The following is a 12,144-nucleotide window of genomic DNA, read 5'->3' as shown; positions in this document are numbered from 1 at the left end:
ACAAACTGATCACACATACTAACATGTCCTGCTTTCGAATTAGGTCACATTTAACTTAGGTCGTGCAATTTGTCAAAGCCTCTTTAAAGTATAGTGAGATTTGAGGAAACTGCATTTTCACCTCATCTACGGACAGTTTGATTTGTTTTTAAACATTTAAAAACCTTTTTTTACACTAAATCACGTAAACCGTGGTGTCACTTGCTAAATTTAACCAAATCAGGTCCACAGAGGAAGAATTGCTGCAAGTGTTATGTTTCAACAAAACCACTAGATGTCACCACCATATTATTATCATCATTATCATTATTCATTGTCATTTATTATTGGCATTGGCATTTATATTTATTTTTGTTTCATTCATTTTATTGGGCCCTCAGCCTGAAGGGAAATTATAAACCAGGCTGCCCCAAAATTACACTAAATAATTACATTAGAGATTTGGCAGAGTTAAGCGGTCACTAGTTCATCTCAATTACTGGGAGCTGGTTTACCATAACAAATGCTTAATGTGGAAATTCATCACACAGAAATGGAGAGAACTGGATTTTCCTGTTCTCTTCACCACTCCCTTTGCCTCTGCCTCCATCCCCAACCACATCCCTCCTCCGCTCGTGTTTTACAGCTGTTCCTCGGGGCTGGAACAGCTGTTCACGCCTGTTGATAAGCGTGCAGCCTCCTCTGTTTGTGGGTGTTTCCCTCTCATTCCTTTCTGTGACACTGCAAAGCATCAAACACCCTGGTGACTCTAGGACCCAGGGAGAGACACCAAAGGGGGTGCGGCACATTTTTTTTAATATGACCACAGAACCTGTTAGTTCACTCTTGCTTCCTCTCAGACAGTTTGAATAAGTCCCTCACAATAGTTCCTTGATGTGAGCGTTGCACCAAAGAGGTGCTCTGTGCAGCAGCAGCAGCCACAGCAGCAGGGGTCCCACAGCCCTGAACCCGAGCCTTGACGACCTCACTGTTCTCCATGACTCGTGGACGAGGACCTCTGTGACCTGACATGAGAGGTGTCCCTGTATCCCCGGAAGTGAACAGCCAGCCATGGAGCAGCAGGCCAGGGTACTGAGGACGTTCCTGGACCAGCTGGAGAGACAGGAGGCAACCGATGAGGACGCAGCGAATGGCTTTGCTGGGGAGTTTTCTGTGAGTCAATGGTTTATTTTCCTTTAGTTGAAATATACAGCTGGGGAGTGGTATCGTGGAAGAAGCCTCAAAGTTTGTTCTGTCTGAACTGAGTGACCGTGAGTGAATCTTCCACATTTTTGTTTCAGGGAAGTAACAGGCTGCTGTTGCATTAACAGCTCCAACACCAGACTTGTTCTTCCTCTTCTCACTGATGCTTGTCGTTAAAGGCACATGACCATTGAGCCCTGCAGGCAAACGCACTGAATCCCCTGAGGGCTTACAAAGAGTAGTTACACAGACTGTGATTTGTTCTCTTATCTTTTCATTCACACACAAGTGTAAGTGCATAGAATATATATGCATCAGACGTCCCGAGCCTGAGGGTGACATCAACATCTGTGGGCTACTGCCTTGGTGGTGGGTGACATGCCAGTGCCTGAGGACAGCTCATGCTGCTGTCATGCTGCTCGCACCCCGGCCCCTCAGAAGGGATCTCTTGCATCACTTCCTCGAAGAACAAAAAGCACTTTGTGGTTTCGGCAGTGCAGATGGTCTACGAGGCCTAAAACAGCCTGCCTACAACTGCGAAAGAAAATCGCCTGTGAACAAAAAGCCCAGTGTCCCTCAACAAAGACCCGTAAGCATGGACATGCAGTGAGATTCAGTGTCAAACCCTCCACGCTGTAGGTTCCACATGGAAATCCTCTGGGTTTGAGAGCCACCGTGTCAGTTTCTGGAGAAGTGATTCACAGATTCTGGTCATCAAGCGATGAATCACACACAAACTGACTGTGAGCAATCGGTCACATGTCAATATTCTTCCATTCGTAAAGAAAAATGTATGTGGCACTTTGAAAAGCAATCGTTACAAACTTCTTCACTTTAAAAGCACCAAAAATAATAATTGAGTATTGAAAACAGAATTATAAACAAAATGAATATTATACAAAACAGCAAATATTGGTTTAATGAAAGTGAGAGAACATTTTTAAATTTTATTTCAGTGAACTGGGTAATCTATCAGTAAATGAGGAGCAGAAACTATTAAGGTCTTGTCTCCCTTAACTTGAACCGAACTGAAAGGAACTGTTACCAATCTGTTCTGAAGGGCTTCACCATGAAGATCCTGATAAATAATAACTCTATAGCTAAACTCTAAATTACACTGTTGAGACAGGCCGACACTGGAGTAACTCGAAGACGAGCTGAGCGGTTTCCTGAGATCGTTGTGTTTGACATTGGTTAGAAAAAATTAAAAAAGCTATTTTAAAACGGTAGAATATAAATAGTAAATCAAACCGGGCCAAGAACCGATCCTGGGGGGACTCCAGTACCCCAAGAGAGCAGCATCAGACAAATGTACCAAGTCCTCTTGGAATTATGACCGAGAATCTGTGAATGTTACGTAGTTGGATTTAATTTCCTTCATGTCTTTCAGAGATTGAAAAGCCAGTCAACCAAGTATCGCATTGACAAGACCTTCCCCACCAAGACAGCAGACAAGCAGGAGAACACCAAGAAGAACCGATACAAGGACATTGTTCCCTGTAAGCTGTTATTGTTATTGTTTTTTTTTTACCACATTTTGTCATGCTAATCGCTTCATATTTAGATTTCTACAATTTCATTTATTCTTTCTCTTTGTTAAAAAGCTCTTCTGCTCATTTGAAGATTTCATGTAACGTTTCATGTTTCTCTCCTTTCAGTCGACCACAGCAGAGTAAAGCTCATTTTCACCGCAACTAAAAATGACACAGACTACATCAACGCCAATTTCATCAAGGTAAGTGAACGGTGTCATTGTAAAGACAATCTCTTTATTCATATAAACTTCCTGTTGAATTATTAAATGTACTTTTTGAATTCATGTAACTCATCTGGTTTGTATGATCTCGACGTTGTGTTTTCTTGTACAGGGGTTCGAGGGGTCGAGGGCGTACATCGCCACTCAGGGTCCTCTGCCCCACACGCTGCTGGACTTCTTCAGGATGCTTTGGGAATATAACATAAAGGTATGAGTATGATCCAACTGTCATCTGTGGACATATTATGATAATTTTTACTACAGCTCCATGAAGTGACCTTTTGAACTCCTCCACCTCAGTTAAAGATCTTGTCACTCAGGTTGTCACTCTGTCTCTTATCGTCCTGTTTGACCACAGGTCGTGGTGATGGCCTGTCGAGAATTTGAAATGGGGAAGGTAACATGACAATGATGCTTATCTGTTTTCTCAATGTGTTTTTTTTTGGGTGTAGTTTCAACACCTCGCACACTTGGGTTTGTGGGACAGTGTAAAATTGCTTTTTCTTTTTGGCGTTGTAGAAAAAGTGCGAGCGCTACTGGCCACAGAAACACGAGCAGCCATTTGTGTGTGAGCCGTTCACAGTTCACTGTGTGAGTATTTCACTGTTGCACCATTCCACTCTCCAATTATAAGCTCACTCTACCTGAGTCATATTACATCCGGTATTAATTCATACTTTTCTTTATATATACTTCTAGTATAAAGTAGAGAAGACGTTCACGTTATCTGCTGTGTTGTTGTTTTTTTGACAGGACTCTGAGGAATCTAAAGGAGATTATTTGACAAGGACATTGAGGGTGACTTTCCGCAATGTAAGTAGTGTTTACATCCTGACTGTGACCTTAACTGTCACTGTTCCATTTCCTGAGAAGTGAAACAGACTATCACCTGAAGTGATGATCTATCCTAGAGACTACAGGCAAATCTACAGGATCTCTTAATGTGTTTTGTTTTTTGTGTAAATGATCAGTTTTAATATCCACATATTTGTGGGGTAAGATATATAAAAGTATAAAAGGATATAAAGATGTGTCCTTGTAAAAACCTACGTTTTATTTTTCCAGTGTAGTCGAACTTTGAAGCAGCTGCACTATGTGAACTGGCCGGATCACGGCGTGCCCGACGCCATCCCCCCCATCCTGGACATGTTGCATGAGATGCGTTCCTACCAGGCCCACGATGACGTCCCCATCTGCATCCACTGCAGGTCAGACGCTCGCCCTCACTGCATTTGAAGGTTCCCTTGGTGCGGTGGCCGTGAGAGATCAACACACTGCTCATTGAAAAAACGTAGAAACAAATAATAGACTTACTCTTCTGAGTGCCTCTAATTCTAAAGATAGTTTCCGCTCTTCTCACCAATGAGGTTATGTTTCACCTCTGTCCGTTTGTTTGTACGCACGATTACACAAAGACAGTGTCTCCACAGAACTTTGTGAGAGGACGTGGCCTCAGTCAGGGAAGACATTACATTTTGCTGCAGATCCGGGCTTTATTTTAACATTTTCACCATTTTCCCAGTGAATAGTTGATGAAAAACAATCAGCAACATTATGGTGCAGCCAGATTGAATTCAAGGGGACTGTTGCATTTTTAAATTGTGTCTATTTAAACACGTTAAAACTAATATTAACAATATAAATTGATGTTAAGGATTTCAGCTTCATCTTTAAATGGCGCTTAATTAACAAAGCTTATCATCACTTTTGTTCTAATTGTTTGATGAACAGTGAAACAATGAAGAGCCTCACTTGGTTCGATGGACTAGCTGCTGTGGGGATGTGTTGGCTGTGGGCAGCGTTTATGTCCCCCCGCGTCAGGCCTTAGAGGTTAAGCACTTCCTCTCTTTCTTTGAAACAGGAAGCATGTGTAGGCGGTTAGCCAACGACCCGCTACTATTTTAATTTTTACATGTGGGCATTTCCCCTAAGTCTACTTATGCCCAACTCACATTTACCCTCTTTCTGAAAAGTTATACTCAAACATTAAACAATAACACTGCCATCAACTAACTAATAACTAACATTGACACACACTCGAAACAGGAAATGTGTCTTCTTTGTTCTGGTCGGGTATCAGGAACAATGGCCCATTGATTATTGACTACTTAAAGAAAATTACTTTCATAGAATCTCGTAGATGTAGATGATGGACAACGAGTAAGATGGATATTCACCTACAGTGTGATACATTTAAATTAGTGTCGTAATGGGAAATGTGCCCGAAGATGTGTTGTCGGTATATTAAAGTACATTTAATGTAACAGATGTTTTTTCTTTTGAGTTTAAGAATCATAAACTAAATGAAACAAGGATGAACCCACCATGAAATGCCCCACACCTTTCTGAGGACGATGAGTCAGTCGAGTCGCGTCGGAGAGATTTCCCTGCTGCAGAATGAACCCAGAGCAACATGCTCAACAGTTTTTGTTCCTTTACACTAACAAAATCTGCGATGAAACATTTCAACACCAGCACCTCCCAGTAGTCCCCTAGAATATCATTTAATCAAATCCTGTCTGACTCAGATTCATGTGTAGTTTGCAGCTGTAATTTGATTTAGATTTTTAAAGAATTTTCTTCCCTTATGGTTCATTAATGTAACTTAATGATATATTGCTGCTGTTTGGAGGAAAATCTAAACCAGGAGCTAAGACTCCACATTTCTTTAATCGAGAGGCTGAGAAAAACATGCACAGTTTACTTACATTCTTTTTAATTTGAAGACAAAATTAAAAAATAAGTCAACCGAGGTGAGCTGGATTTTTCACATGAGGTAAATTAGGGAACTCACTTTCAATGCAGAGTGTTGCATGTGTGTGTGTGGTGAAGGCAATAAGTATGAATAGCAAATGAGACTGTAACTAGAAAGCAAATGATAAGAGGAAGAAGAAGAAGAAGAAGAAGAAGAAGAAGAAGAAGAAGAAGAAGAAGAAGAAGAAGAAGAAGAAGAAGAAGAAAAACTTTAGCAAAATAATAACACAAATAAGAAAAATATCATAAAAGAACACGCATCTCCACCAACAGTCCCATTGAATTCAGTCACTCTGCACCAAGTTTCATACACTCATACATATCAGTGTCCTAAATAAGCCTGAACCGGACATCGTCTTTAACCAGAAGTAATAATAATTTGAGGACTCATGTTGATGTGTCTTTGCTGAGTGGTTAAAAAAGAGACTGACTTCCTGCTGCTGTGATCTTAGTGCCGGCTGCGGCAGAACAGGAGCCCTGTGCGCCATCGATTACACCTGGAACCTGCTGAAGAAACAGGTGACGTGTACCCCCCCCACCCCCCAAACACACACACACACACATACACGTTCTGCACATTATCAATACAACAGTGGAACATCTGAGCTGCATCGTTCTCTCTGTGTGTCGGTTTCCAGATGATCACTGCAGATTTCAACATCTACGACTTGGTTCAGGACATGAGGACCCAGAGGCCGTCGGTGGTTCAAACCAAGGTAGTTGTTGTTTTTTTCAAAAGCACAACCACATTTCAAACAATTCTTTACGTCAGCTCAAGCTTCCTTCTGTAAACGAGCTTGTGATGATTCGTGCGTCACGAGCACGGCCAAACTCACAGAGCAGGTTTGTGCTGTTCAGGAACAGTACGAGCTGGTGTACAGGACCATCAAGCTGCTGTTTAAGGGATACCTGCACGCCCTGGACGCACAGAAGTGCAGAAATGAGGTGAGCAACCGAAAAGCACCACGTTGTGAATGAGCTGGAGGTCACAGAGGCAATAATACAATCACTGCTTGTGTGAATACATGAATGAATGGATTTAAAAAGGTTGTATCTGTGCAGCTCGGAGCTAAACACTCGGAGAATGTGATTTATCAATCTGTTTATTTACACACAGTCTTAGAAACTGTATTCTCGCTCCCTGCTTGTCAGGTTCGCCTTCAGGCTGCTGCACTCGTATCTCGGGATGCCACATTCTTTCTGCCACTCTTGACACAATGCACAGCGGGGGGGAGTTCCTGTCCTCGACGTGCTCCGTGTCATTCAGGCTTTCAAAAAATCTGGTCAACAACACAGTGATTTAACGTTCTCCTGCATGAGCCCGCGCCATCTTGTGCAAACCAACAAAATGCTTCATAGATGTAACTCATATCCGCAGAAACAAGCTGTTGATGGTAAACATGGGCTGCAGGGACGTAACTAGAAAATAGACAAAATTACAGACCTGAGAACAATATAGTTCTGACTTCTGCTTAATCTCAAGCGCTGCTGTGACTCACCCTCGACCTTTCAAACTGTCCAGGTGACGATGGTATCATGTGCTGTCACGCCTGACTCTGAAAACAAGCTTCCGGACCAGGAGCTGGTTTTGCTGCCTCAGCCCCTGCAGAACGAGGAGAGGGACGTTCCACCACAGCTCCACCATCCCTCGCCCTCCACTCCGGAAGATCTCATTGCCTCGACATCCAGGGAGAAGCACATGGACCAGCAGCAGTGGAGCCTGCTCCGGGCCTCTCCTGACGCGGGGGTCACCGGCCGGGACCTGCAGCAGGGACCCGGGACCTCGCCCCAGCAGGTGCACACGAGCCAGAGCGCCCCTGCAGCAGAGGAGAGGGATAACCTGCCGCAGCTGAACCCTCCACCTTCACCAGCGGTCGCCATTTGTATGATGGTGGAGGACCCGTACTTCGACAGCCCAATGAACTCGCCTCTATCTGAGGAGGCTCCCATGGACTCTGTTGAACAGGCCAGACCATGGACAGTCAACCCTCTCCACACACCCTCGTTCTCTCTGAATGATCAGCCTCTAGAAGATGACACGCCTGCCTCAGGTAAATGGTCAATGCACGTGTGAATCTCACAGACAGCAGATCAGCAGAACTCAGTTTTGCAGGTTTATTGTTCTCTCGGATGCAGGTACTGAAGAACCTCACACGGATGAGGAGGCACCTCACACGGATGAGGAGGCACCTCCTCCGTTACCTGAACGAACCCCTGAATCCTACGTTCTGGCTGTGGACGCAGGTCGGTGAAACGTTTATTCCTCTTTCTCTCATGTCCAATGATCAAAGGTCTGACTTCTCTTTCAACAAACCTAAAGTTGAGTGTTTCAGCATGAAAGGATTTTGACTGGAGGAACTGTCTCAATCCCTGGTTGTTAATAGAGAACTCACACTGATGCCTTTTCTTTTAGTTAAAAATGTACGGTGATGGATGTTTCCATATTCCCAGGCAGGACACCCTCACCTGTGCCGCCCCTTCCAGAGAGAACGGCTGAATCTTTTGAGCTGGATTTAGATCAAGGTGACCTGATAACATCATTAAACAATAAAATCCACGCGCCTCCGCCAGCCAGTGCAGTTTGACCTTAAACCACTGAAATCAAATCCGTTTATCTGTGAGTGACAACTGGTCAAAATATCAAGAAATTCCCAGACATACGATATTATGTTCAAGAGGCCACCGTGACCTTGACATTTGACCTCTAACTTCTAAATTCTACTCAGGTCATTCTTGAGTCCAGATGACCGTTAGTCCCCAATTTGAAGAAATTCCCCAAAAGGCGTTCTTGAGATATCATGTTCACAACAATGAGACGGACGACCTGGGATCACATGACCTCCTGCCACTGACTGCCGCTGGCGCTGAGGCATAAAAACCAGGAAACAGTTTGTCTAAAGTTGTGATAATGAAATACATCATGGTCGCTTGCCTTTCAGCTCCCGTGGAGCAGAACTCCGAGGTCACGCCAGCTGTGAACCTGAAGCGAATCGGAACGTCCTCCGAATGGTCAGGTGACTCACAATCAGCTTTGAGCGTGAACACGCATGAGAAGAAACCTTGGATCAGGAGTAAAGTAAGAATAAAAGTCTCTGGAATCTTGAATCATAACCTGAATGCTAAGTTATGTAAAGTATAAATCTTCTCTTTTTTGTAGAGTCTGAGAGTGAAAACTACGCTCACAGGTAATTTGTTTTATTAAAAGACAAAGTTCAGGATTTGTTGGTTTGTAAACTGTCTGCTTATCAAATAGGCTGATGATAATTGTATGATTTTAATGTTATTATATGTTTTATTTGTATTTTAGCTCCAGTGACACGTCTCAGTCTCGCACCAAACTCAACATCAGAGCCTCATCCCTTCTTTCCTCCTCTGGACCCACTGACTCCTCCGCTGCCTCCTCACAGTACGATGGAGCTACTTCATTTCAACTTTCACAAAAACAAGACGTCAGATAATAAATTAAAAGTTGCTCTTATTGTGCAGATGTCAACAGCCGGACTGACAGAACCCCAGAGTCCTTCATCCCCCAAACAGACGCCGGTAGTTGCATCATCATCTTCCTCACAACTCCTTCTCCTTTTTATCCTTCTTCCTCTTATTTCAATTGACTCTGGTCTTTTCCAACAGTTCAGGAGAAACCTGCCCTCTGGCTGCAGCCCTCAGAAACAGCACATCCCTCGCACAGGGTGGGTCTGTCGGCTGAGTGGGACGGCAACTCTCAGCCCGAGAAGTTCCTCGATGTGGTCATGAGCAGAAGCAAGGTAAAGATGATTAAATGGGCCCGAAAAAAAGGGACATCTTCTTATGTTCTGCTCTGTTGAAAATGTTCTATTTGTCCGAACATAAAAAAACAAAAAAAAACGTTTCTTTTCCCACCAGAGTGTTCGAGCTAAAAGTTTAAGACAAGGTAAGTTGGACCTGGAAGTTGAGGAACAGCAGAATTCAGTGTTTCTCTTGTACCATGAAAATCTCTTACCTTGTGACGAGCCCTAATGTTTCAACTACTGACCTTCAGAAACATGAGAACATATTCACACCTTCAAAATGCTAAACTAATAACAACTGCATTTTTGTTATTTATTTAGTATATTGTGTTTTGGGGAATAATTCCAAAAGAGTTATGCAACCTTCTACTTACTGGTTTCGTATGACAGGGTTGCCTTTAGTGTGTTTGCTAGAATATACAAATTATTTTTTATATTTCAATCTACACGCTTTAGAAACCAAAAGCAAGGGAGAAAAGTGTAATGAATAAAAGGTCAGGTGTGTTGTCGGTTGATGTGAAACAGTGGAGGCAGTTGATCGGTGTGTTTGTGCTGCAGAGCCCCTCCATGCAGTTTGGCAGATCGCTCCACCTCCCGTGGTCGTAACGGCAGCAGGAAGTGGTGAGTCTCCTCAGAACATTAACAGACCCCCACACACTGACACGCTCACCTCACACACGTACAGTTATTAATACACATGAGAAGGCTTGACACAAAAAAAACGTTCCGCCACACACATCACTAATAAGTCTCGTTAACTCAGGTTCCTCCTCGTGAACCCTCGATGTGACTCACACACACACACAAACACACACACACACACACACACACACACACACACACACACACACGTTGAGTGGCAGATGATCAACCATTGGGGCCAATACTAAAAGCAGTAAATCATCACAGTTTCCATCTGGTTCTCTGTTCATCAGTACGAGTGGAACCGCCCGATGTGAACCGCAGGCCCTCGCCGAGCGCCGAGCCGTCAGGGAACCAATCAGACAGAGGCGACGAGAAGGGGATGTCAAGAACAAGGGTGAGAAGAGAGAGAGAGAGAGACACACACAAACATCACTGGTAGTTTCAAAGTGGATCCATCAGCTAAATCTGTTTTGTTTCCTTTTGTCCAGAGTCTCAGGTTTTTTAGACACAAACAAAAACGTGAGTAAAGCCAATTTCAAATTTAGCTTGATAAACCCACTTATATTTATAATGTGAAAGTGACACTGACATTTCAAAAAATCTACATCACCAGCTAAAAGTGAACCTCCACCACCTCCTACTCATCCGGGAGCTGCACCCCCGACCTTGTCCTCTGCCTTTAAATTTGGTTTGTCCACTGTCCTTTCTACGTTTGCACATTTGTTCTATTTTAACACAGAATCTTTATTTTTTCAATGACTCCATCTTGACCCTGCACAGGATTTGGAAACCGTTTTGGGAAACCGAAAGGCCCGAGGAGTCATCCAGATACTTGGTTCTGAGGCGGAAGCTGCTCTCCACACATCAGCGCTGGAGCTTTTTTTGGTGACTCGAGACATTTGGACGTTCCTCAGACACGAGAAGCCACAAGGGCCTCGTCTCTCTCTCCTCGCCGAGAGCAAACAGGAAGTGCCTCGCCACCTGCCTCGTGCCTTTTGTACTGCACATGCACTGAAGTAGATTCTGATGCTTGACCGTTGGACAACAAGTGTCTCTATAGAGTAATGTGTCTAACTTGATAAATATATTTTTCTTAACTATATATGTTCGGTTGTGTATGTGTTTGTGATTTCGACATGAGCTTAAAAAAAACGGGTTGGACGGGACAAACTGTGAAGCACGTGTGACATTCTGGATTCTTTTTAAAAGGATTTTAAAAGCATCGTCTTCTAAAAGAATCGTGAAAATGTGGAAAAAAACGATATCAGTGAATGTGATGCATATTGAATATGCATGAAATGTATTAAATAAACAGGTTACAAACGAAAGTATTTATTAAAAAATATAGAAAGTCAAGGCATTCTCGTTTTTTTTTCCTACTTCAGACTGGATCCCATTGGTTCCAGTAAAACGTCCGGAATACAAACATAAACAACAGCAAAGAACAAATGACAAAAACGCTGACGTGACAGTATTTTAACCGTCAATTTATTTCTACATTGATTCAGTGAGTCCGGACCCTATGACACCCGACACATGGAAATAACCACTCTGCTTCCAGACGAGGGTCTAATGGGTTCAAGAAAAAATATTCAGTAGCTGTATGATGCAGTAATTCTTTGCTTCCAGGTCAGCAGCAGACTCAGGAAATTCAAAACTCATCAGGAAAATGTTAATAGATTGAAATAAAAGCACGATGGCTGCATCCTGCTCACCAGCAGACACACCTCAGCGTTTGAAACCAGGCTAAACCCTACACACAGCACAAGGCACTAACTCGGTGGCAGGGTCACGTCATCACAGATTTGACAGAATAAGTGAACATTTGAATAAACATGAGTTCATCAGTCCCCTAATGAATCCACAGTAAAATTCACTAGATCTGTGTTTTTATTGGACACCAGTTTGCAACTCACTCGTCCAAATCATCTCCCTCAAGATCCAGAAATGATTCTTCGAAAGAAAATCAACAAAAGTGTCAAAAGATTTCTTCCTAAATCTTCCCCCTGATCCGATCCACATCCAACATTTTAATTGGTC

The 12,144-nt window shown here is 43.1% G+C and overlaps 1 protein-coding gene across 1 annotated transcript; it reads left to right on the top strand.

The window, feature by feature from the left end:
- The first annotated feature begins 714 nt into the window (after positions 1 to 714).
- On the top strand, positions 715 to 11,460 carry ptpn22 (protein tyrosine phosphatase non-receptor type 22). Its single transcript, XM_053423985.1, has 25 exons — positions 715 to 1,152; positions 2,573 to 2,681; positions 2,841 to 2,917; positions 3,051 to 3,146; positions 3,297 to 3,335; positions 3,458 to 3,529; positions 3,692 to 3,751; positions 4,004 to 4,146; positions 6,145 to 6,211; positions 6,331 to 6,408; positions 6,551 to 6,637; positions 7,215 to 7,743; positions 7,829 to 7,936; positions 8,144 to 8,215; positions 8,632 to 8,768; positions 8,850 to 8,877; positions 9,000 to 9,098; positions 9,179 to 9,235; positions 9,323 to 9,456; positions 9,575 to 9,602; positions 10,018 to 10,080; positions 10,395 to 10,498; positions 10,593 to 10,623; positions 10,718 to 10,792; positions 10,885 to 11,460. The coding sequence occupies exons 1-25, from the start codon at positions 1,051 to 1,053 to the stop codon at positions 10,944 to 10,946; spliced, it is 2,457 nt and encodes an 818-aa protein (XP_053279960.1). The 5' UTR covers positions 715 to 1,050; the 3' UTR covers positions 10,947 to 11,460.
- The last annotated feature ends 684 nt before the right edge of the window (positions 11,461 to 12,144 follow it).

This window comes from Pleuronectes platessa, chromosome 6 (genome assembly GCF_947347685.1).
Source record: "Pleuronectes platessa chromosome 6, fPlePla1.1, whole genome shotgun sequence".
Classification (NCBI taxonomy): domain Eukaryota; kingdom Metazoa; phylum Chordata; class Actinopteri; order Pleuronectiformes; family Pleuronectidae; genus Pleuronectes; species Pleuronectes platessa.
The sequence above is the reverse complement of the archived record's forward strand: the minus strand, read 5'-3'. Positions and strand labels throughout refer to the sequence as shown.